General features: G+C 55.6%; 9 protein-coding genes across 9 annotated transcripts; 6 read left to right on the top strand and 3 right to left on the bottom strand.

Moving 5' to 3' along the window:
* Positions 1 to 1,798: 1,798 nt before the first annotated feature.
* JDV02_002093 (uncharacterized protein) lies at positions 1,799 to 3,310 on the top strand (the record flags this gene model as incomplete). The annotated part of the gene is made up of 1 exon (XM_047983080.1): positions 1,799 to 3,310. One exon carries the CDS (start codon positions 1,799 to 1,801, stop codon positions 3,308 to 3,310), a length of 1,512 nt encoding a protein of 503 aa, XP_047839050.1.
* A 3,135-nt stretch (positions 3,311 to 6,445) lies between these two features.
* Positions 6,446 to 7,861, top strand: ARR3 (arsenicals resistance; the record flags this gene model as incomplete). Its single annotated transcript, XM_047983079.1, has 4 exons — positions 6,446 to 6,728; positions 6,816 to 6,958; positions 7,040 to 7,126; positions 7,205 to 7,861. 4 exons carry the CDS (start codon positions 6,446 to 6,448, stop codon positions 7,859 to 7,861), a joined length of 1,170 nt encoding a protein of 389 aa, XP_047839049.1.
* An 814-nt stretch (positions 7,862 to 8,675) lies between these two features.
* On the top strand, positions 8,676 to 11,523 carry JDV02_002091 (Beta-mannosidase; the record flags this gene model as incomplete). Its single annotated transcript, XM_047983078.1, has 7 exons — positions 8,676 to 8,809; positions 8,873 to 9,245; positions 9,302 to 9,563; positions 9,611 to 9,914; positions 9,974 to 10,404; positions 10,461 to 10,696; positions 10,756 to 11,523. The coding sequence occupies 7 exons, from the start codon at positions 8,676 to 8,678 to the stop codon at positions 11,521 to 11,523; spliced, it is 2,508 nt and encodes an 835-aa protein (XP_047839048.1).
* Positions 11,524 to 11,978: 455 nt separating this feature from the next.
* Positions 11,979 to 13,970, bottom strand: JDV02_002090 (uncharacterized protein; the record flags this gene model as incomplete). The annotated part of the gene is made up of 5 exons (XM_047983077.1): positions 13,568 to 13,970; positions 13,111 to 13,512; positions 12,571 to 13,059; positions 12,187 to 12,517; positions 11,979 to 12,132 (listed from the first exon to the last, which is right to left on the bottom strand). Exons 1-5 carry the CDS (start codon positions 13,764 to 13,766, stop codon positions 11,979 to 11,981), a joined length of 1,575 nt encoding a protein of 524 aa, XP_047839047.1. The 5' UTR covers positions 13,767 to 13,970.
* Positions 13,971 to 14,987: 1,017 nt separating this feature from the next.
* JDV02_002089 (Beta-mannosidase) lies at positions 14,988 to 15,574 on the top strand (the record flags this gene model as incomplete). Its single annotated transcript, XM_047983076.1, has 2 exons — positions 14,988 to 15,216; positions 15,321 to 15,574. 2 exons carry the CDS (start codon positions 14,988 to 14,990, stop codon positions 15,572 to 15,574), a joined length of 483 nt encoding a protein of 160 aa, XP_047839046.1.
* A 766-nt stretch (positions 15,575 to 16,340) lies between these two features.
* JDV02_002088 (Beta-mannosidase) lies at positions 16,341 to 16,997 on the top strand (the record flags this gene model as incomplete). Its single annotated transcript, XM_047983075.1, has 3 exons — positions 16,341 to 16,419; positions 16,482 to 16,640; positions 16,702 to 16,997. The coding sequence occupies 3 exons, from the start codon at positions 16,341 to 16,343 to the stop codon at positions 16,995 to 16,997; spliced, it is 534 nt and encodes a 177-aa protein (XP_047839045.1).
* An 88-nt stretch (positions 16,998 to 17,085) lies between these two features.
* JDV02_002087 (Beta-mannosidase) lies at positions 17,086 to 18,378 on the top strand (the record flags this gene model as incomplete). Its single annotated transcript, XM_047983074.1, has 4 exons — positions 17,086 to 17,168; positions 17,230 to 17,330; positions 17,392 to 17,535; positions 17,608 to 18,378. 4 exons carry the CDS (start codon positions 17,086 to 17,088, stop codon positions 18,102 to 18,104), a joined length of 825 nt encoding a protein of 274 aa, XP_047839044.1. The 3' UTR covers positions 18,105 to 18,378.
* A 29-nt stretch (positions 18,379 to 18,407) lies between these two features.
* Positions 18,408 to 19,887, bottom strand: JDV02_002086 (Microsomal epoxide hydrolase; the record flags this gene model as incomplete). The annotated part of the gene is made up of 3 exons (XM_047983073.1): positions 18,408 to 19,111; positions 19,218 to 19,421; positions 19,560 to 19,887. The coding sequence occupies 3 exons, from the start codon at positions 19,885 to 19,887 to the stop codon at positions 18,408 to 18,410; spliced, it is 1,236 nt and encodes a 411-aa protein (XP_047839043.1).
* Positions 19,888 to 20,485: 598 nt separating this feature from the next.
* Positions 20,486 to 22,324, bottom strand: SIT1_1 (ferrioxamine B transporter; the record flags this gene model as incomplete). The annotated part of the gene is made up of 1 exon (XM_047983072.1): positions 20,486 to 22,324. One exon carries the CDS (start codon positions 22,322 to 22,324, stop codon positions 20,486 to 20,488), a length of 1,839 nt encoding a protein of 612 aa, XP_047839042.1.
* Positions 22,325 to 23,270: the final 946 nt, after the last annotated feature.

Raw genomic sequence — 23,270 nt, 5'->3', positions numbered from 1 at the left:
TCGCCATAGTGTGCCTGGGTCTCAGACCGAAGTGGCTTCAACCTCAGCGTGGCTCCGAAGGCATGCAGTACTAGCTCGCAATAAGCGAACAGACCTTCGGCACGCCTTCGCAAGAAAGAGCCCAAACCTAGTCGAGGCACAATCAGCCTCGACGCCGCTTCCGCCCTGTGAGAGAGGGCTGTGCAGTCTCCGTATCAGCGCCCATTGAGTGTAGGTATCCATCGCGGATGAGGGCGGTGAGGGGCCGTTGCGAGACAGCTTCACCGGCACTTGGGGTGCGAGCCTGTTTCCGACGTGCCCCCCAAAAAGCACAGACACCGGCTTTGAGGGGGATGGGCCGGAATGTGGGCGAAGATTGGAGCGCTTCCCCTGGCTGCTTTCGGTTAATAATTGGGTCGAAATGGATGTGAACCGTCCTAATGTTCTGGTGCCACAATTGATCGCTGTTTCGACCGCCGCAACTCAGAATAATACCTAGAGGCATTTACGAGTAAAGCGGTGCCATAAGGTCCTCTGATTTTGATTTCTGGGTATTCCCATCGTGGCCATGGCCATTGATATCAGGGGCAGGTGTGTACGGGACCCTCTTCTCCTGCAAATGAACAATACGGGTCTCATCATTTCCTTTCTCGATGAGCATCCTATATCCTGCACGGATGATCGTGAGGCTAATAGTTGCATTCAAGGCTGCACTATAAAGGCAAACATGGGGCTGCCACGACTCGAAGGCGGGGCTTCATGTTATGGCTATGTTATAGCAAGGACAACAACAACTTCACGGGATTCCACGATCAATCCATCTCAATTCCAGCCACAAGTCCGACCCAGTCGATAACACTCGTGGTCGTGTGATTCCACAGCTATCAATTTGGGTTCCCTCGTCTCCGAAGTGAGGGTGTCTTGGACCCTTATACATGTAGGCTGTGAGGGGAGATGAGGAGATGGGGAATGATTATGACTCGACTACCTGCTGCCCGCCATGAGCGACAAAAGCGCGAGTGGGCCGAGCCATGTTCAACGCCATGCAACACAGATGCAGAGTCCTGGCGACGTCATGTACCCATGTTAATAGCCAGGAGATGGTCGACATATATACCCATCTCAGTGCAAGCCGAGCCCCTTGGCTAAATGCTTGGTCAAGGGTCGATGCAACACGACGACGATGCATATGATCCGATCAACCGTGGTGCCGGCCACGTGGAAAATCTCCATAAGGTGGCTCCTTGCATGGTTGCCATGTGGGCGTACACATTTGACGACGGAGTCGAGACCTGTTCTTTGCACTCTATTGCATCCCTGTTGTGCTACATGTATATGCGGTGGAATCATGCGGGATATGCAAAACGTCATCGTACAGCGGCGTCTGGTGCTACCTCGCGGTGGGTTTCGCCGGCTGTCGGCGCACTCATATTGAATGATCGGAGACGGACCCGGGGGAAAGGTTGACGGCTGGGATGCGTCGGCTAGGCCATGCTGCCACTTCAAGTAGGGTCGCACAGAGGGGCTCCTCATACAGATCTGACTTGGTGCTTACTTGTGGAATTAGGCACGATATACCATCCGTGGGCTGTCTGCGGCGCAGTATCGTCGACCTGCCGAGAGCTAGTTGGCATTTAGCCAAAGCTGATGAGGAATCAACAATGCTTGTGCCCTAGAGCCGTGCGGGTCGGCCCGAGAAGCCATGTTTTGTCGGTCTGTCTGCCGGAAATCAATAAAGAGAGCATCCCCAGCCTGCTCTCAATGACTTTTGCAGCACGCGTCCCTCGAAGAATCGCCCTCTCTGAAAGCAGTATTCGCCATGCTTGTCTGCTCAGCTTTTGTCCTGGCGGTGGCGACCATCGTGAGAGCCGTGGATCTCTCTACGCTTCCCGGATTTCTGATCGATGCGTCGACCTCTGCCTGGCCGCCGCTGAAGGACATCGCCGTGGACATTTACAACAACCCCGAGCTTGGCCTGAACGAGCACCACGCTCACGACTTGATTGTCAATCATTTCTCCGGCGTCGATGGCTGGCAAGTCACCCCACATGCCTATGGCATGGACACCTCGTTTTCGCTGGTATACGAGCACCGCCCTGAGGGGTTCAACGGGGAACTCACGACTATTGGTATCATCGCCGAGTATGACGCCTTGGTTATAGGCCACGCGTGCGGACACAACCACATTGCGCTGAACGCAATCGCCGTCGCGACGTTGGCCAGCGAGGCCCTCGTCAAGTACGACATCCCCGGTCGTCTCCACGTCCTCGGCTGCCCCGACGAGGAGAATGCCGCAGCAAAGTACACCTTGGACAAACGCGGGGCCTTTGACGATTCGGAAGTCTGGATAATGGCCCACCCCACGAGTGCGAGCGCCTTCCAGCCCATGAACTCTCGCTTGAACTCGTTCGCGCGATTCACCGGGAGAACCCACCAGGAAGCCGTGCGCAAGGCGTACGAGGCCATGGTGATTGTGCAGGGACTCAAGGGGCAACTGCCAGGCAATGCCTCTTCAGCGGCGTCGATTGAGAACGTCGGCGTCTACGCCGTCAACGTGGTCCAGGAAAACATCAGCCTCGGCATAGCTGGATCCGACATTGACACTGTCAACAAGACAGTCTCGTCACTCCTCACCAGCAACTTTCCCAAAGTCTCATACGTCGTCAAGAGTGACTCGCATGGAGTAGCCATCAACATCACCGGCCCGGGTGGACACGCTTCTGAGTCTACTCAAGGAGCCCTCGACTTGTCCATCAAGACCTTCAGTGCATTCTCAAGCAACCCTGCGATCACATTTTACCTTCCCGGAAACAGCACCGCCAAGGAACTCGACATCACCGTTGATATGCGCACGCGGTACACGAATGATATTCCTGCCGTTGCCAACGTCGTCGACAAGGCCATCGGAAGCCTTTCGAGAGGCATTACCCACGACATCAAGTACCCTGCGCTCGAAGTCACGCCTTACCTCCCACAAGCCATAATCAACCTTCTTGCGACTCCGGACTACAACCTCACGGACTGGAAGATCAGCGATTTCGCCCCAGCCTCTAGCGACGCCTCCTGGCGGCAGTCTGCTGTTGTCGACCCTGAAACCCACGAGTTTCTCAGTGCCCGCAGCGTAGTGATTCACGCCAACTATAGGATTTGCAATCCCGCTCCTGGCTCTATCTGTGCCTTCAACCACGAGCCCTTATTTAAGGAGGTTTCGGGCACGGAGTACAGCTACACTCAGACGGAAATTGTTGCGAGAGCCTTGTCGCAGATTGTCGTTGAGCTGCTGGTTGACGAGGAGATGTACAAGCAGGCCACGGCCATCATTCACAACTAGAGGGCTGAAGAATGATCTAGACAAAATAAGTGCGGCTTAGACACGGGGCTGAAAAGCAAATCGGAGAAAGGTTAGACAGGTCGTGCACTCTAGCAGTGTAGCCCCATGACAAAATGAGCCATTGCCTTGGTTAGAAACAATGACATGTGTCGTCGACCTACCATATATGGGATAATAATGGACCATTGTGCAATTCTCACTGGCTTGGGACAGGCGGGAACTCGGGCCGCGACATGTGAGGGCTGGGTTCGTATGATACAACGGACTTGCAAATCTCCGCGCTAGCTCATCGCTGTGCATACCAAACCGTGGGGTCCAAGGTTGCAGCAGGAGCTTACGCTCGATAAGACATCTTCATGTCTCCCCCGAGCAGTACATCCCCCTACCTGCCACGCATCATACATCAAATCGCTGCGAGAGGAGGTGGGTATGTTCGGCGTGCCGGCAGATCCGCGTGTCAGCCTGCCTTAGCTACGCTTTATCCACGATTCCGCCGCTCCTTCGACCTCAACATGCCGGTAAATGAGTTTACAGAGGCTACCCTTGGGCTCTCATCAACACAATCTTATTCAAAAGCACGTCAAACTACTCATTCATGTGCCGAATGTCGACGTCGAAGGATCCGCTGCCCCTGAACACTCTGTTTCCACTACATCCGATAGAAGACATTTCGTCACTATCGCGACGGGAGCTATTAGAACTTCTGAATTTCCAACAAATTCAAGCCTCTGAGTCAACGACAACCGCTGCGATAGCGACCGCTGCGATAGCGACCACGTCCTCACCGATTTGGTCGGACCCGGCAACCCCTCTGAGCCCGGGGGTCAACTGCGACTTCGAATGGGACGAAGAAGCCGATAGCGAGGTGACGGGGCCCCGAGTGGAAGACGATGTCAATGGTCTATCACTCGCACTAGATAGTGGCCACACCTCTTTCCAAGGAACCTCCTCGATCCCGATGATGATTCGAACGATATTGCGGTGCTCCACCTCGGCTCAGGACATGCTGCGGGATGAGGAGCTGAAGCGCAAACAGCAGCCTGCAAACTCAATTCCGGATAGATCCAATATGGTCCAAGCACACAGCCTACCCAGTGTCTCAGAGGAGGGGGCGTTCGTTGATGCCTACTTTAATCACATGCATGCCATCGTGCCTATGGCAGATGAATCCGATTTTCGACGAGCAAGGGTCCAAGGAATAAAAGACAGGCAGTATTCCGGGCCATGGCTTGCGTTGATGAACATGGTCCTTGCGTTGGGGTATGTGGCGTATACCGGTGGTCATCAGACTGGATACCTGCTTTACTACCGCCGCGCATCGAAACACCTCAACTTCTCTTGTCTAGGCACCGGACACTTGTACACAGTCCAAGCACTATCACTCCTCGGGGGCCACTACCTCCATTACCTGAACCGGCCAAATACAGCACATGTGGTGGTGGGAGCCGCGCTACGGATGGCGGTGGCGATTGGCCTGCACCGTTCCAGCCATCAGCTCACGGATAGGTGCAAGCCCGGACTTGAGCCCGGGTCAGACGCCCACAAAAAAACAGAGGCACGAATCAGAACTTGGTGGTCTTTGTATTGCCTAGATGTATGGGCTGGAACCACCTTGGGCAGGCCAGACATCTCGTCTTTACACCATGGGGCAATTATAACTTCGTCACCAGCTCTGACATCACCTCTCGCAAGCCTCTTAGACAGAAGTTACGCAGGAGAGGGAGTACTGAACCGTACACTAACTTGAGCTTTAGGACTACAATGGTATCTCACTGCGGGCAAGCGAACGATTTTGCAAGGTTGCCGCCCGAATCCAGCAGCGTATGGCGTAGGTACCTCTCTTAGCGCCACCAGAGGTCATTGACTTGGATTCGACGATTCTCAATTGGCACCAATCACTCCACCCACTGCTGCGAGAAGCAGATCACTGCCCAGAAGCTCTTCGTTCGGCCCGCGCCCTACTTCGGTGTCGCTTGTTCGCGCTTCGCCTGACACTGTATCGCCCACACCTCATCAACGCAGCGCTCAGCCGAGCAACAGACTGCACCGACAAAGAATCTGCGGTTGGCGTGGAGAAACTTATTGAGAAATGTCGGGGCATTGCCATCAACACCATCGAAGCCATTGCGGTCGATTGGTTTCCCAACCAGGTTTCCGCCTGGCACAGCGTGTGGCACCTGTTCCAGGCCGCCCTAGTGCTGCTCTTGGGCCTCGTTTCAGACCAAGAAAGCACAGAGTCGCATCATTGGGACCAGTCGCTGCAGCAAGCCATTGATCTCTTCGATCAGATGAGGCGGTGGTGTCCGGGGGCCGGCCGTAGTGGTGAAGTTGTTCGCTTTCTGTATAGCGCGCGACGGCCGTCATCTGCGCCGGAGGTGACGTCGATAATGGGGCTCTCGGACAATGCATTTGACGACTTGCTGAATATGGACATGTTGAGCGCAGAGGCTGGCTGGATTGACTTTGACAGCCTGGACAGCCCTCAGGCCTTTGAGCTCCCAGAGTCGGGGATAGTTGTGCAACTCGGAAGCTGAGTCAAGGTCGATACACATGTAACTCGGGAGGGTGTTGCGATGAATAAAGCCCTCCAACCTGGGCGTAGTACAGTTCCTCGCTTCTCTATCCAAGCCTCCTGGACGGCTGGGGCGAGGCGGATTTCCCAAATTGGTAGTTTTTCGATATGTCACTGGGGACTGGGGCTAGGTGAATCCATGTCTTGTGCTTACATTGGCTGACCACATGCAGAACCATGTTTGCCTTTCATCGAGGCAGACGTTCTGCTGTTGAAGCATTGGGACGGGCCGCCGCTGGGAGTTGTCACACCATGGCTGTCATTGGCTGGGGCTCCTGCTCTGGGTTTTATGCGACAGCAAAATATGGACGTTGCATGCAGACCCGCCTAGATTCACCCTACTTCCCAATAAGGAAATATGATCGTGTGTCACTCTGCATTTCTGATTGGTGCACGACTCTCAAGTGGGCAAAGCGGCAGTCCTCCTCGATACCGTCCACGAGTTTGTCGGTCTGGCATCATACACATATAAAGAAGCCAAGCATCATCGACGAGAACATCACAGGGCTAAGTTGCATCACAGCTCTCGCCTCAACATCTCCACGAGACAAGCCTTTCCAGCCATGTCAGCCGAAGCCCAGTCTAAAGATTTCAACGCCCAATCTTCAGCCGAGCAGCCTGATGTTGCCATCCCGTCAACAAAAGACCTGGAGGGCCAAGTCGACAGAGACTCCAATGACGAGAAAACTTCCGCATCGGCTTTCAAAGCTTTAGGATGGCTTGATCGCTTCCTCGCCCTCTGGATATTTCTTGCCATGGCGATCGGCATCATACTTGGCAACTTTGTGCCCTCGACCGGACCGGCGTTGCAGAAGGGCAAGTTTGTTGGCGTATCAGTGCCTATTGGTAAGTACCGGACCTCGCCAGACTCCAGGGCAGATCCATGCTGTCTACATGTATATGTGGATACATGCTGAACTCGTCACCATGCAGCCGTCGGTCTTCTGGTCATGATGTACCCGATTTTATGCAAAGTTCGATACGAGTCGCTTCATAAGCTCCTGGCCCAGCGCTCCATGTGGAGGCAAATTATTTTCAGTATCATTGTGAACTGGGTTGTGGCTCCGTTCCTTATGGTGAGCTCGCTCTGCCCCTTCATCACCATGACAACTGTTTCGTGTGCACTCTCAATGCGTCTGACACCAAACCCTCTCTAGCTTGGCCTTGCATGGGCCTTCCTTCCAGATAAAAGTGATTTGCGTTCTGGTCTGATCCTCGTCGGCCTCGGAAGATGTATAGCCATGGTATGAGCCGCCACTTTGTCCCTCACAAACACCTCTGCATCATAGTGCCGCTGGGAGACCAAGACTGATGCAATTCAGGTGCTCATCTGGAACGGCCTCGCCGGTGGTGACAACGAGTACTGCGCTATTCTCGTGGCAATCAACTCAATCCTCCAGATGGTCCTCTTCGCCCCACTCGCGGTCTTCTTTATCCGCATCATCAGCGGCGAGACCGGCATCGGGGACATCTCGTACGAAGTCGTTGCTACAAGCGTCGGCGTGTTTCTTGGAATTCCCCTGGCGGCTGCCATCATCACCCGCTTCGCGTTGCGTATGACGGCCGGACCAGCCTGGTACGAACGCGTGTTTCTTCGTTTCGCCTCGCCTTGGTCCTTGATCGGCCTTCTATACACTATCATTGTCCTCTTCGCGTCCCAGGGCCGCCAGGTGGTCCACCAGGTGGTTTCTGTGGTTCGCGTGGCCGCGCCGCTTGTCGTCTACTTCATCTCCATCTTTTGCGTCACGCTCTTCATCACCTATCGCCTTGGCTTCAAGTATCCGGTCGCCGTGACACAGAGTTTCACTGCCTCCAGCAACAACTTTGAGCTGGCCATCGCCGTTGCGGTTGCCACGTTTGGTCCAGACAGCGACCAGGCCCTTGCGTCCACTGTGGGACCACTCATCGAGGTTCCTGTCCTCCTGGGCCTGGTTTATTTGATGCGACTTATGCGGAAGAGATGGGACTGGAAAGCTTGAGTTGCCGTTGTCTAAATGAATGGAAATAGGCGATATGCGAGGGGTTCATCCGCTGAGGTTTTCACGGCATGTTGCCCACGGGTCCTGGATCTCAATGGGAAGACCTGATGTTTAATCCTCATAGACGAACATGAAGCTAGAGCCACAGCAGACATTTGCCCAGGAGGCTGTCCCCCAACTAAGTTACACCAGTGTCCGCCACTGGAGCAAAGCGTACTAAGTCGACTGGGAATTCAAATTTCCGTGTCAGCCGATCGGAGGTGCGCCCTGTAGAAGCGCGGTGCGGGGTTGAACGCTACACTAGTGCGGACTTATATATTTGCCCATGGGCTGGGGCGACTGTCGATATCGACCAGCCACCATACTACATGTGACGTCCAGAGGCCCTCATGTTCTGGGCAGCATAGCTCTTTTGAACTTCTTTTTGGCATGCTGGGTCAAAAACGAAATCCGATGCACGATCGTCAAGCGTCATGCTACCAAGTGATTGACTGTCTACCTGAACAGCAGAGATCAAGTCTGATTTTAGTTGCAAATCCAGTAGACTATCACCATAGAGAGGGATCCAAGAAGTCGTCCTACCTGATCCATTATTAATTCTGGGCACATCGGGCTTACAGGTGCCTACAGCGGCAACACTAAACTGCGAGATTAGTGGATACAGCTCCCGCGTTCGGGGTCGAAAGAGCATATAAAGCACCCCTCGCCCCTAGGATATCTCTCTGATGTTTGCGTGTATGACAGTCAGCTCAGTACACATTGTGACCAGGTAGAGCAGTTGAGCATTCCGGCTTACTGCAAGACTCAAGTCAGAATGACCAACCTTGCAAAGAGAGTCGAGCTCAGCTCGGGCTGGACCTTCAAGCAAACAGATGAAGGGGAAGATGCCTGGGCACCTGCCGCAAAGATCCCTACAGTATCTCATCTGGACCTCATGGCGAATGATCGGTGAGTTCGATCTTGTTAGGCGCTTACAGAACTAGAACCTTTAGCTGATGTCGTACTCATAAGCATTCCGGATCCATTCCTGGGTCTCAATGAGCTTGATGTCGAGTGGGTCGGAGAAAAGTCCTGGACATACCGCACAACCTTTGATGCGCCGGACGGCGCCGCGAATTCTTCTGTCTTTCTCCTGTTCGAAGGACTGGACACCTTTGCTACAGTAACGCTGAACGGAAGCGTGGTATTGAAGAGCGACAACATGTTCCTTAGCCATCGTGTCGACATCACTAAGCTTTTGAAGGATTCCAATTCTCTAGTCATTGATTTCGACAGCGCTCTCCTGCGCGGCAGAGCCCTTGAGAAGGAGCATTCTGATTACCGTTTCATTGCTCACAATGGTGAGACTGGACGACTTGCTGTCAGGAAGGCTCAATATCACTGGGTATGTCTACCCTGCCTACCACGAAAACGGAGCTGGGGTCACTGATATTCGCATAGGGATGGGACTGGGGACCTGTTATCATGACTGCCGGTCCCTGGAGACCCGTTTACCTTGAAGTCTCCTCGTCACACGTCGAAGACTTTTGGGTGAAATACGAGGTCTCGGGCAACCTGACTACTGCTACAGGCACCGTCGAGGTCCGATCGTCTGGCCAAGTGGACCAGCTTCGGCTCTCCATCAGTTCGAACAGCGGCACTGCGTTTTCTGGCTCTGCATGCTCTGCAGCGAGCGGCAAAGTCAACATTGAGTTCAAGATCGGTATGTGAGCCCACAAGGTGCAGAATAGCCATGCTAACATGGAGTAGATGACTTGAAGGCGTGGTACCCGGTTGGGTATGGTGACCAATCACTATACGATGTTACTGTGGAAATTATCCGTAACGGGTCTGTCGTCGATCGCATGACAAAGAGAACGGGGTTCCGCCGAAGCGAGCTCGTGCAAAAGGATGATGCGCATGGACAGTCCTTCTACTTCCGCGTCAACGGCGTGGATATTTTCGCGGGAGGGTCTTGCTGGATTCCTGCCGACAACTTCTTGCCGCGCCTTACGCGAGAAAAGTACAGAGAGTGGCTGCAGCTGATGATTGAGGGCAATCAGGTCATGACGAGGTAGGCGACCCACGCATGTTACGTCGCAAGGCACGCGATGGCACTGACATAATTCGCAGGGTGTGGGGTGGCGGTATATACGAAGACGACGCATTCTATGAGATTTGTGACGAGCTCGGCATCCTTGTCTGGCAAGATTTCATGTTTGCATGTGGCAGTTATCCCACGTGGCCTTCGCTCAGGGACTCTGTGGAAGCCGAAGCCAGACAGAACATCAGGCGTCTGCGACATCACCCATCGATTGTCCTCTACGCCGGAAACAACGAGGACTATCAAATCCAAGAGGGATACAATCTTGACTACGACTACGAGAACAAGGATGCGGAGTCATGGCTGAAGAGCAGCTATCCTGCTCGCTACTACTATGAGCATTTGCTTCCCAAGGTCATGGCAGGCGAAAGCCCTAGCGTTCCGTATTGGCCCAGCTCCCCATTTTCCGGCGGCAAGAGGTCAGATGATTTGACTGTTGGCGATGTACATCAGTGGAACGGTGCGTGGCTCTTGTCACTCACTCTAGCTCGAACTTGTCCGCTAAACATTGCTCAGTCTGGCACGGGACACAGGAAAAGTATCAGACCTACGCGAAAATTGGAGGCCGATTCAACAGCGAATTCGGTCTCGAAGCGTTTCCCCAGCAAGCAACTGTGGAACATTTTGTGACGAAGCCCTCGGAGATGTACCCTCAGTCTCATACACTGGACTTTCACAACAAGGCCGACGGTCACGAGAGGCGGATCGCAACGTACCTGGTCGAGAACTTCCGGCCTCCTACAGACGTGAAGGTGTGCTCCTCCTCATGTTCATGTTCCTGTAGTAAATGGGTGTTTGCTGAGCTCATCAGTCCCATATCTACCTGACCCAACTTTCCCAGAGCGAAGCCCTGGGCTACGCGTACCGAGGATTCAGGCGCCAGTGGGGCCACGAGCGTCATTGCGGTGGCGCCCTCGTCTGGCAGCTAAACGATTGTTGGCCATGCACCTCTTGGGCGATCGTCGACTTCTTCCTCCGCAAGAAGCCTGGCTTCTACACTGTTGCGCGAGCACTGCGCCCAATCACCGTCGGAGTGGAACGAGAGCACCACGACTGGAGCGTGTGCCACGCTCGGCCTGCGAAAAAGTCGCCTTTCAGCGTCTGGATCTCGAGTAGCAAGCTCACAGAGACCACCGGCGATGTTGAGATTCGCTTCTTTTCCGTGCAGACTGGTGCAGAAGTCAAGGCGGCCATTATCAAGTCGAATGTGGCCATCGCACCAAACGGAACCACCGAGATCTATACCGGTGAGATCGACAACGTCAACGAGGAGCCCCATGTTGTCGCTGTGCGACTTCTGTCTTCTGGGAAAGTCATCGCTCGAGAGGCCGACTGGCCTCAACCTCTCAAGTACTTGGCCTTCCCTGACCGAGGCGTGAAAGTCGAAGCCTCTCCTGGGCGGTATATCATCACGGCTCACAGGCCGACGAAAGGGCTGGTGCTGGGAGAGAAGGACGGTGTGCGTCTTAGCGACAATGGTGTTGATGTCATGCCTGGAGATGAACAGGTGATCCAGGTCGACGGATCGTCAGTGCAAGGCACACCAAGCTTCCAGTATCTTGGAATGAATGAGGCGTAGTAGACAGAGTAAGCATATAGCAAGTCTTGTCAAAAAGAGGTGTTTCGAAACAAATGGCTACGAACGCAGTCACTTTAAGCGAATACTGCCTGCCATGGCGATGCTCTCGTCTTGCGCATCATTCGGTCCGTTGGGGTTAGCCCAGACTTCAAACGCCGAGTTGACGCTCTCGTCTTCGTGACTCCCGGCAGACTAGCCTCTTTTGCTTGTACACCTTCGAGCGGCTTGTTTGTTTGTAACCCCGACTCACAGCTGAATGAATACACTGTAGCAGCTTAGCGGTAGGTCTCGTAGCTGCCCGAGTCTTTGAAGGTCAAATTGGGGTCACATGGCTTGTCAAGTTCTCTCAGAATTTCTTGATATTTCTAGCCGCTAACTACAGATTACAAGAATCACGCGTAGCATTATGCGGCAATCGACTACCCGATAGCAGTCGCTGAAGTCGTCCCAAACCCTCACTCCACCGTCACCTTCCGGGTACTGGCCTTGCGGGGGTTCTTCTCCTCAAACACCTGGTCTAATTCTTCAAGAGTTCGGCCCTTCGTCTCAACGTAGAAAAAGTAAATAAAGGCAAGCTCAAATATGTCCCAGAAGACAAAGAACACATAGCTACATTATGTTAGTATCTTTCTGCTGAAAGGATAGACAGTACGCCGCACTTACAACCAGTACTTGATATTCTTCATGGCAATAGGGGCAGCGAATGTGTTGACGAAGCTGGCGCATCCGGCCGTGATTTGGAACATCATCATGCCGTTGGCGCGCATATCATTAGCCAGCACTTCGGCCGGGTAGATGGGCTGCATGGGCGTGAAAGCGATGGCAAAGACAACGCCGAAGATGTAGATGAAGGCAATGCTAGCCGAGCTAGCCGCCTGACTTCCCGTCTGCTCGTACTTGGCGGCGGTGGCAGCTACAACCGCCAGCGAAACGGACATGCCAGCGCAAGACGACATGAGCATCTTGCGACGGCCAAAGATGTCGTGCAACCGGGCTGTACACCTTGTCAGCGGGCAGGGAAGGGAATCAGGGGTGCAGAACACATACCTCCAGCCGTTGCCGCAATCCAGCCTGTAACTGCATAGATGGCGTTCAGAAGTAGGACCGTGTTGACTGAAGTGATGCCAACATTCTCCACCATCACAGGCAGATAATAGCTAGACACGTTGTTGCCAGAGAATTGTCCAAACCAAGCCATAGTCATGGCAAGCATCAGGCGATACAGCCTGCTCCGTGACTTGACAAGAGTTCGCAGGTCGAAATATGACTTGGCTGAGCGCAGCTGACCGTCGCGCAGCGAGGCTTCGATCTCGTTCATCTCGATGGCCACGATAGGATGATGGGCGTCGCCGTTGGCGTGATGAGTAATGATAAAGTTGCGAGCCTCGTCGTATCTGCCCTTGGCGATGAGCCACCTGGGACTCTCGGGCACGATCCAACCCAGAATGCAGACGAAACCAGGGCAAAGCATCTGAAGCCAGAGAGGCAGTCGCCACTTGAGATTGCCGCTCAGATGAAGGTTCGCGCCGTACATGGCTAAACACAATCAGAACACGGCAGCTATGAATGGAGGGTTCGGAGACGCACCAAATGTAGCGATGATGCTGCCCATGTAATACAGCGTGTTGTAAGCGCCAGCCACTGCGCCTCGATGCAGCGGCGGCGCAATCTCGACAAGAAGGAGCGGTGCCGCCACTGTGGCAATGGTAGAGAAGAAGCTGAGGAGGAACCGAGCACCGATGAAGGATGCCAGGGTCGGCGCCAACGCGGTGAAGATGGCCGAGGCTAAGATGCCGAAGCAGGCCACGATCATGGTAATCTTTCGGCCGCGCCAGTCACAGATCCAGGTGAAGAGGGCGCCGATCATCTGTCCAATCTGGAAGATGGAGAAAACGAGGCCGGTGGTGGACGTGCCGCCTTTCCCCAGGTTGTAGTATTCCTGATACTCTGGTAAGGCATTGATGGAGCCCATGAGCGAGCCGTCATATCCTGCAACGAGTTAGCCGCGTATTGCACGTTGATCACAGGACGAGGCGAAGCCTGCCGTTCATCGTCGAGCAAAGGTAAATGATCAGGCATGCCGCGTACAGCTTCAAATGACCCTTGCCCCATGGGTTGGGAGCACCGCCTGTGACTTCAAAGGTAGCGGAGATGGCTTCTGCGGGTGCGGCCGCCTTTTCCAACTGTGGAGGGGCTTCATTATGCTCAGTGCTCGCAGCACGCGTCTTCTCGGGATCCGACATGGTGGACAACCGGTGCTCAGAGCCGCGCGACAATTTTGAACGAGCTGTTGGCTGTGATGGTGGCAAGAGATGAGGATGAGATCAAGCGACAAAAGGGCATCAGCGAAGTCTGACGATCCCTCTATTATCATATACCTCTCGACGCGGGGCCCCACGGGGGTCGTTTCCCGTTCGGGATCCAGACATGTCTCCGGACGACAAGGGTGAAAGGTGGAAGTCGCCAGTCAGACTAGGTCTGGGGCAAGAGGCAAGGCACTAGCACGGGGATACGGAACTTTATAATCCCATGGCGTGTTTCCTGGTACGGCTCTGTAGCGCCAAAACAGCCACACACGAAGCCTAAGCCTGGGGGCATCCTTCGGCCGACTGGCGGTTTTCTGGCTTGGAATATTGTGGGGTGCTCCTGGCTCAGACAACATGATGGCATCAAGAACCGGCACGGCATGCAAGGGACTGAAAGAACAGAACACGGTTCTGGGCTGCGACAGTACCCGCACGACTCTGGGTGCCTGGTAACGTTAGGACCGCGATGAGTTTGGTGCGCGGGGCAGCCCGCGTAACCATAACTTTGCTGACGAGGATGTTGAGAACCCAATGTCGGGCAGTTTGGTAACTTTACTTCTGCGTTTCAACAAATACTCAACATTGAATCTATAGACTGTTCAACTTCAGAAATAATATCAGTAATTAGAAGGTTGCAGATTCTGTTGCGCGCCTTTGCTCAGGGAGATGACCACTACACCTGCCGCCCGCTCACCAGCGTCACATTCCCAAGTGCGGAGGGGAACCCATCCCCGACTACTGGTCCGGTAATAAAGGCTTGTCGACATCAATTGATGGACGGGACTTTGACACTCCGCGCTAGCATCACCCCTTGCACACCGGAGTTCACAATTTCCGCGCTAGAGACCTTGACAACCCCAGCCACCCGCCCTCGTCAGGCTCACGAGCACCAGGAGCCCGGCACCATCTCCACGTTGGCGCGGTTCTTCAACGGCGAAAAGCTCACCAGCTGTCTGTCATTCCCCAGATTGCTCCAGCTAGTCGTGTGGAGTGTCTGCGGGGTTAAGCTTACACAGCGTTCATGGGGGGCCGGATCGTCAGAGCAGTTGCCTGTTGCGGTAGCACCTATATAAGCAAAGATGCGGGAGATGAGAATACAATGTCGCCGGATAGTTGTGAGATTTCATGGTGCATTGAAAGTCGATGGAAATGCCCAACATGAATTTGGCCACTATCCGACTGTTAGTCGCCTCATTTTGGGTCTCGGTGGCAGCGGCACGCTTCACAGCCATCTCGTCTTCGGGTGCTGAATGCGTCGACATTGGCGGACGCTGTCACGCGACTAATGGCAATGGTTCCGTGTCCATCCCGGCAACCGTGCCAGGCCTGATCCAGACGGATCTTTACGCTGCCGGCGTACTCCCGGATCCCTTCCTGGACAATAACTGTGAGTTTTTTTCCTGCGCAGATTTGCACACGCAGGTCTGGGCCTGTGACATACAGTGAGGTTCAAAAAGTTGTAGCTGCGAGGCGGCTAATGGTTCGTGTTAGTCGAGCTGTACAACTGGGTCCCGCACGACAACTGGACATTCTCGCGATCTTTGCCGCGGTCCTCACCCAAGGGCAAGCAGTGGTCTGAGTTCAAGAGAGTATACGTCGTATTTGAAGGAATTGACACGGCCGCCAATGTCCGACTGGATGGCCAGGCCGTCGGGTTCGCCGACAACCAGTTCAGGCAATGGGCGTTTGACGTGACCAAGCATATCACCAAGCGATCTGAACTAGAACTGCAAGTCGAAATCTAGAGCCCTATTAAATATGCTCTGGATGTCATGGCAAAGAGTGGCTCGCCCTACACCGTGTTTACAAACTACAATGTCGAGTACCCAGAGGGTCGCGAGTACATCCGAAAGGTATGCGTTATTAACCACTGTGCCAGCGAAATTCGGACTGACGCCTCTCTCGCTAGGTTCAATCTGACTTTGGTGGGTTCCAACCTGGGCTGGTTTCCTTCACACGTGCAAAGCGCTCGCTTACACGCAGCAGGTTGGGATTGGGGTCCGCACTTTGCTCCTCAGGGCATATATCGAGACGCCTACCTCGTCGGTCTAGATGATGGATTTTATGTTACGAATACCTTCATCGATATATACAAGCCGGGTCAAAGGCCGAATACTATTCCAAAGGAATCCGACCCGTGGGTGGTCAATGCTAGTGTTGACTTTCTCTCGGCGGGTGTCGGCTTAGGACCGGGTCTACAGGTGGATGTTGCGGGCTTCCACGGTTCCATCCAAGGGTCAGCAGTCAAGCCTGGGGCCAATTCTGTCAGCACGACGCTCCAGGTACCCGATCGAGCCGTGGAAAGATGGTGGCCAAAGCTTTTGGTAAGGTCACCCCATTTTTGACCCCTGGGATCAACAGGTGTTGACATGACGCTCAACGCTAGGGAGTCCGGTTTTATACAACGTCTCTATTGCGTTGTCAAAGCCTTCAACGGAACCAAGCGATTTGAAACATAAACCAAAGCCAACTGCAAAATTCTCGAAGCGGGTTGGCTTCAGAACTATCGTCATGGACCTGACCCCATATGACGACCGCGAAGGGAACCATTTCAGTTTCCGAATTAACGGGCACACGTTCAACACCAAGGGTAAGTTTAGATGGCCGAGATCTGTTGCAAACCAAATTGTTGCTAATTAACCTTGGTATCAGGATCGAATATGGTGCCCATGAGCCCGTTTGAGCATCAGGTTACCGACGAGGACTACAAGCGCCTCATCCAGTCCAGCGTTGAGAGCCACCACAACATGGTGCGCGTCTGGGCGTCGGGCAACTATTACGCTGATGAGCTGTACGATGCTGCGGACGAGCGTACGTTCCAGCCGCATTACCTCCGCTGTCAATGTGATGGGAGGCTAACCCACCGTCTCAGTTGGCATTTTGCTATGGTCAGAATTCCAGTTCAGCGACAACTTTTATCCCGTGCTCCCAGAGTTCCTCGACACCGTGCGCGAGGAGGCACGCTACCAAGTCCGTCGCCTGAACCACCACGCCTCCCAAGCGCTATGGTGCGGCGGCAACGAGATGGCCAAGTACAGGCGCCTGACCTCGCGGAACGAGACCTACGGCGAGTCGTGGGCTCGCAACAAACATGACGATCCTGCAGCAGGACGTGCTCTGGCCGGTCGTGTACGAAAACACTCGCTCCGTCTCGTGGATCTAGGCTAGCGATGCGTAGGGATACGTCAGCTACGACCCGGATACGGGCCGGATCGAACCCCGAGACGGGACGGACAGTCTGCTCTATGGCTCTTCCATGGACTATAACCTCGGGCTGGACACCGTCTTTGACAACTCGCAGATGCCGGTGACGCGGTTTGTGGTGGAGTTTGGCGGCATGTTAGTCCATGGGCGTCTTTGACTTGCATGTGATTGGGTAGACTAACGCCTTTTTCTATAGGAGCTACGATTCTCTTCTCTCGTACCAGACCACTTTTCAAGATGAAAACATTCGACCCGATGGGGGCATGCTGCTGAACAGATGTTATGATGGCGGATCCAGTACGTTCATGTCGGCGGTCATCGAGGAGTTCGCATATGCCAGGCTAACTCTGTGCCATAGCCATCTACCCAGATCTCAGAGATGGAATGGAAAAGTATCTCATCCTGTCGAACATCTCGGATCCTCTCACACACTTTGACCAATTCTCCTGGACCAGCCAAATCTGGCAGGGCATGATCATCAAGCACAAGATTGAGTCTTACAGTGAGTCCCAGGCCGCTCCCCTATTCCACGTCCCCAGGCCGGCCCCGTGGCGTGACTAACACGACGGTCCAGGGCGATCCATCAGCCTGCCCGAGAACAACCTCGGGTCTCTCGTCTGGCAGCTCAACGCCCCCTGGACGACCCTCGCCCTCAACTCCATCGAGCACACCGGCCGGTGGAAGGTCCTCCAGCACGTCACCAAGCAGACGTACGCGCCCGTCGTCGCCAGCAGCTGGTTCGAGCCTTCCAACGAGACGTACAGGATCTGGGTCGCCTCGGACGCGGTCGCGCCCGTGACGGGCCGCGTCACCGCCACATGGCTGGCGTGGTCGGGCGAGCACCTCGCCACCAAGACGTACAACTTCTCCATGCCCGCCCTGCATAGCATGCAGATCGAGGAGCTCGTGGGCTGGAAGAACATACTGCCGCGGGGCGCCTCCGCGGAGAAGAGCGTCCTCCTGCTCAAGCTCGTGGCGACGGAGCCCGACAGCGGCAGGAAGCACGCAAGCGAGAATTACTGGGTGCCTGAATACTTGAGCAATGCCACCATTGTTGACCCAGGTCTATAGACTGCGTACTTGGGCCACATGAAGTGGAAAGTAACCGCGACCAAGGCCGTTGCTGCGTATGTCTGGTTGACGGCGCCGAAGGATGTCATTGGGTTCTTTGACGACAACAGCGTGTTCTTGGGCAAAGGAGAGGAGCGCATCTTTTCTTTCACCGTGCAAAAGGGCCCAAAGAGTGACGAGTGGGCGAGGTATGTGTCTGTCAGATCTATATGGGACAACATTGGTTGATCAACTGCATGACCAGTGGCCAGAACATTATGGCGAGGAGAAGGACATGCTTTCAGAGAAGATTCCTTTGTTCAGTCACATCTTCGCTTCAAACACTTTCGCAACGTCCCTTGCGCCGCCTTTGCTGCCAAACATCTCCCGAAGGTCCGCCGCCAGCGCCTCGGGCCTCTCATGCGCCGCAAAGTGCCCTCCCGTGTCGTGCATCCTGCGAAACACGAGCGGGCCCAGCGCCTCGGCCCATGCGAGCGGCGGCACGAGCACGTCCTTGGGGAAGACGCTCACGCCGAGCTTCACGCCGGGCACGTACCCAAACCCCGCCCTGCGCGACTGCTCCAGCCCCGCGTGCTTCGCCTCGTAGTAGATGCGCACGCTCGCGGCCGGCCCCGCCGTGGAGAAGGCGTAGATGGACAGCCAGGTGAGGACCTCGTCGTCGCGCCACGGGTAGGGCCCGTCGGTCCAGTCGTGCAGCTTCTCGTAGACCCACGCGAGCAGCGCGACGGGGGAGTCGGCGAGCGCGAAGCCGAGCGTCGACGGGCGCGTGCTCTGCTCGAGGTTGTACCCCGTGCCCTCGGTGAGGAACCAGGCGGTGCGGTCGCGCCCGGCGCGCTCGAGCGGCGTGTACGGGGTGAGGGCGTGGCGGAGGTGCAGCAGGGGGGTGTCGGCGAACTTGGGCCCCTCGGTGAGGCGCAGGAAGTTGATGTGGGATGCGAGGCAGTGGGAGGGGTATTGCGCGCCGATGAGGCGGGTGATGATGTAGCCCCAGTCGCCTCCTTGGGTGACTGCGAGAGGGTATAAGTAAGTTCATCCATCCTAATCATCAACATGCGGATCACAGTCGTGAGTGTGTGATGAGGCAGGGGCCAAGGTAAGCAAGTGTTGGCGTACCGTATTTATCGTACTCGAGATTGAGCATCACCTTGTGCAGCGTCTCGGCGTATTGCGAGATGCTGAAGCCCCTCTTGCTCACGCCGTCCGAGAAGCCAAAGTTGGGCAGCGACGGCGCAACGACATCAAATGCCGGCACTTCGGGGTCCTCGGGCTCCGTCAGAAGCGGCAGGATCTTGAGCACCTCGTAGAAGCTCCCCGGCCCTGCGCGTGTGGTTCATGTCAGTAAGAGGCGTTTTCCTCTTCTTCTTCTTCTTCTTCTTCCTCTTCTCAAACTCATGCAGTACAACTTCAATTGCAACCGCAAGGCTTGATCGGGAAAGAAAGGGGGCGCTCTCTCACAGCCATGACAGAAGAGCAGAGGAATCGCATCCCTCCTGCTGCTCTTCTTATACACGAAATGGATGTTGAGCTCGCCGAAGCCATCCACGTCCACCTTGGTCGTATACTGCGGCACCTCATTGAGCTTCGCCTCTTGTGCGCGCCAGTCGAAGCCATCGCGCCAGCGCTCCGCGAGGCGCTTCACGTCGCTCAGCGGCGTGCCATAGTCCCAGCTGTCCGTGAAGAGCGTCTCGTCGGTAAAGGTCGCGGCGGCGAGCTTGTCTTTGAGGCGCTGCACGGCCGCCTCGGGGACGGCGATCTTGAACGGCGTAATCTTTGGAGGGGCCATGGTGCAGCTCGTTCAAGTCGATACTGTAGTCGCTATACCGGGTGAGACGGGTGTTGCGGCCTCTTTGTATACTGTATGTACGTATGTGCAATTAGGTCGGGGGTTGTTATATAGGCGAGGTGTTCGTTCCATTTGGAATGCGCGCGGGAGATGCCGTGCGCGCGCCCTTCGTAGTGACTGACGTCACGCCTGCTTATTAGCGTGACTCAACACAAAGGCGTGATCCAGCTCGAACCGGCCATGTATAGCACAGTTGCAGTCGATTTGTAAGATTGTGCGCAATCGTCTAAGCCTGCGGCACAGACCGTTTGCACCGGCGGCGTGAATGCCGCGAGCTGCTGTTCCAAGACGCATCACACAATACCCAACTTCAACTTCACGCCACGGCACAGCCAGTCGCCAACGATTGACATGAATTGTTGAAAGGGCGTGCTCGTGTGGGAGCAGGCTCCACAAGACTCTATGTGTAGATGTGATAAAAAAAAAATTACGCTTGCTGCGTGATTCGTTCCGAACCGAAAATCCATCGCTAATATGATGCCCAAGTGCTTCGTATGTGTATCTCAGTCCGTACGTAGATGCTAGAATTGCTCGCACCTCACCTCTCTACTTGGCCCTCTGCCCCCGTTGCCTCCTCCTGAACTTGTTTCGTCGACAGCCGAGGATTCCGCAGCGCCAGCGCAAACGCAATCATCGGCACGCACAAGCAAAGGCCCGCGATGCACAGCAGTCGCTGCACGTATTCGTAACTGCGAATGATGGCGTCGCGTATCTCGGTTCCCACTGGATACTCCTTGACAACCGGGAAGGGCGAGTCGTACATGGCCTTGGCAAGAGTGGCGTTTGGTTGAAACGCGAGGTTCTCTGTCAGGACGGGCAAAAGTGTCTGCGTCCAAATGGCGCCCGCAAGGCATGTGCCGAACGCGCTGCCGACATTATAAAAGGACAGGTACAGCCCCGTGAGAATGGCAACGTGATCGCGCGTTGCCGAAGCCTGAATGGAAGCCTGTGTCGGATACGCAAAGAGCCCACTCGCCAAGCCCAGCAAGACCTGGGCGGCGATGACCCCAGATCGCGAGTGGAGCGTCGCACCGCCGGGGAAGTTGTACAGCACGCCAAAGGCCACCATGAACAGACACGTCCCCGCGACGATGATGTACTTGAGCCGCCGAAGCCGGTACACGATGACGCCCACAATGACCCCGCTCACGACGCCGAAGAATGAGAAAAAGGACAGGATGCGCGTGGCCGTCTCGATGGAAAAATCAAAGGCCACGATGAGCACCGTGTAAAGGTAGTTGCCCTGGACGTACCAGGCAAAGTTGAGCAGACTGCGCACCGCGAGGGCCGCCCAGACACCCCGGTCGGCCAGCAGGTGGAAAGGAACAAGGGGGGTCCTGGCACCTCGCCGCTCCCACACGACAAATATGGGCACCAGCACGAAGCCGATGGCGAGGGCCGTGATGATGGCCGGGCTCCGCCAGTGCGAGACGGTACCGCCGACAATCGTCAAGGGCGCCAGGATGAGACTGAAGGCCGCCACCAGCGTGAAAAGACCCACAACATCGAGTTGGTGGAAGAGGCCGCTGCGCCCCTTGCCGAGGCCAAGGAGCCGCATCCTGCTGCTGCTGCGGTGGGCGCCCTGAGAGCCCTCGCTCTTGGCGACGCTGACCTGTTTCCTATCGATGCGGTAGAGCGTGACGAGCAGGGGCAGGGAGCACACGGGATAGATGATGCACCACATGCCGATGCCCCAGCGCCAAGTAGTGACGGCCAGCACCGCGGCGGTGACATTGCCGCTGATCCAGGTATTAATGATGAAGGGGAGCGCCGGGATGTAGCTGAAGAAGACGCGCGCGCGCATGGACGAAAAGTCGGCTACTAAGACCTCGAGTAAGAGCACCATGCAGGTGTAGCCCACTTGATATATAATCGTGCCGAGGCAAAACGTGTATACCGACGAGGCCGTCGACTCGATGGCCATGCCGACGACATAGAAGACGGTAGAGGCGGCGACAATCTCGAAACGGCCAAAGACATCAGCAATCTTGGCCGCCGTGGGCTGTACGGCAACAGCGATGACGCTGCGCAAGACGTTGATGGTGGATAGGTACGAGTGCAGGGAGAAGCTCGATGTGGCATATGGCTGGTACGTAGACCGGACCTGGCTCTCGAGCCCGTATGCATAGCCGACGAGGAAGATGCTGAAGAAGAGCCACGCACGCTCGAGCGTTGTAAGCCGCGACGAGATGATCTCCATGCGCGCAACGCCGGGCGCCCGGCTGCGAATGGGTGATACACAGCCTGCATGCTGCTCATCCGGGGAGCTGCCCTCGACATCCGCTGCATCGTGAATGCGAACAAGCGGAGAGTGCGACTGTGAGGCGGCGTCCGCTGCCGGCCCCAGCAAGGGCGCTCGTTCGGCCGCCAAAGACATGGCCGCGGGGATCGTCATCGGTCGACCTTTTCGAGAAGAAGTCGTCGAGTGGCTGGAGCCGCTACTCGTTGTGAGGTGTGCTGCGTCGCGGCCGGGTCATTGCCGACGTATTTTATTGCCCTCGCAGCCCCTACCATGCGTCGGGGAGCAAGGAGGCGGCAGCGGTGCATGGCATGCTGATGCACGATCAGATAAGATGGGCGGGCCCTGTTATTAATACTACGTACTGGGGTACCTACTGACTGTGCGACGGAACAGTGGAGGCAACCAGGCAGGAAGCTACGGCGGGCCGTCCCTGCCCCCAGCACTACGCGGAACCAAACAGACGGGCAGGCGACGTAACTAGGCGACCAACAGGCAAGGCAGCCACGTCCCGCCACGGTTTTCCCTTTGCAGGGCATCTCGCCTGCACTCTTTACCGCCAGTCCACCACCCGTCATATGATTGATGGTGGGGTGGATGCGCTGGGGCACCTCAGCCCGCAGGGGTCCCACCTGGTGCTGTGCGTCCCGTCTGGCCTGGTTTGTTGCCTGGTCTGGTCGGCTGTACCTGCCTGTTGCTCGAGTCTGTTGCGCTCCTGCCTCCGATGCTGCTCTCCACTGATGAGCGGACTGTCAGCATCGTCAGCGCGCGTTTCTTGAACTTCTCATCCACGGTCGTAGGGACACAGACGATGATGGCGCAACAGCGTCCTTGCTTCTTTAGCACAGCCCGCCGCAACAATCTCCGTCGACCCTGGCCCTGATCCTGACCCGGACCCGGGTGCCGCTGACGTGTCTCACAGAGTGATTCACTCGGTGATACAATTCACAGTTCCGAGCAACCGCACCTGACCCCCCTCCCCTTCCCTCGGTCGTACGAGCAGCGAATGAAACGGCGCACCGGGCCTCCTCCGCGCGACACCACCAGCATCACCACCGCCCCGGCAGTGCAGGCACCACAAAAG

Source organism: Purpureocillium takamizusanense, chromosome 2 (genome assembly GCF_022605165.1).
Source record: "Purpureocillium takamizusanense chromosome 2, complete sequence".
Taxonomy (NCBI): domain Eukaryota; kingdom Fungi; phylum Ascomycota; class Sordariomycetes; order Hypocreales; family Ophiocordycipitaceae; genus Purpureocillium; species Purpureocillium takamizusanense.
The sequence above is the reverse complement of the archived record's forward strand: the minus strand, read 5'-3'. Positions and strand labels throughout refer to the sequence as shown.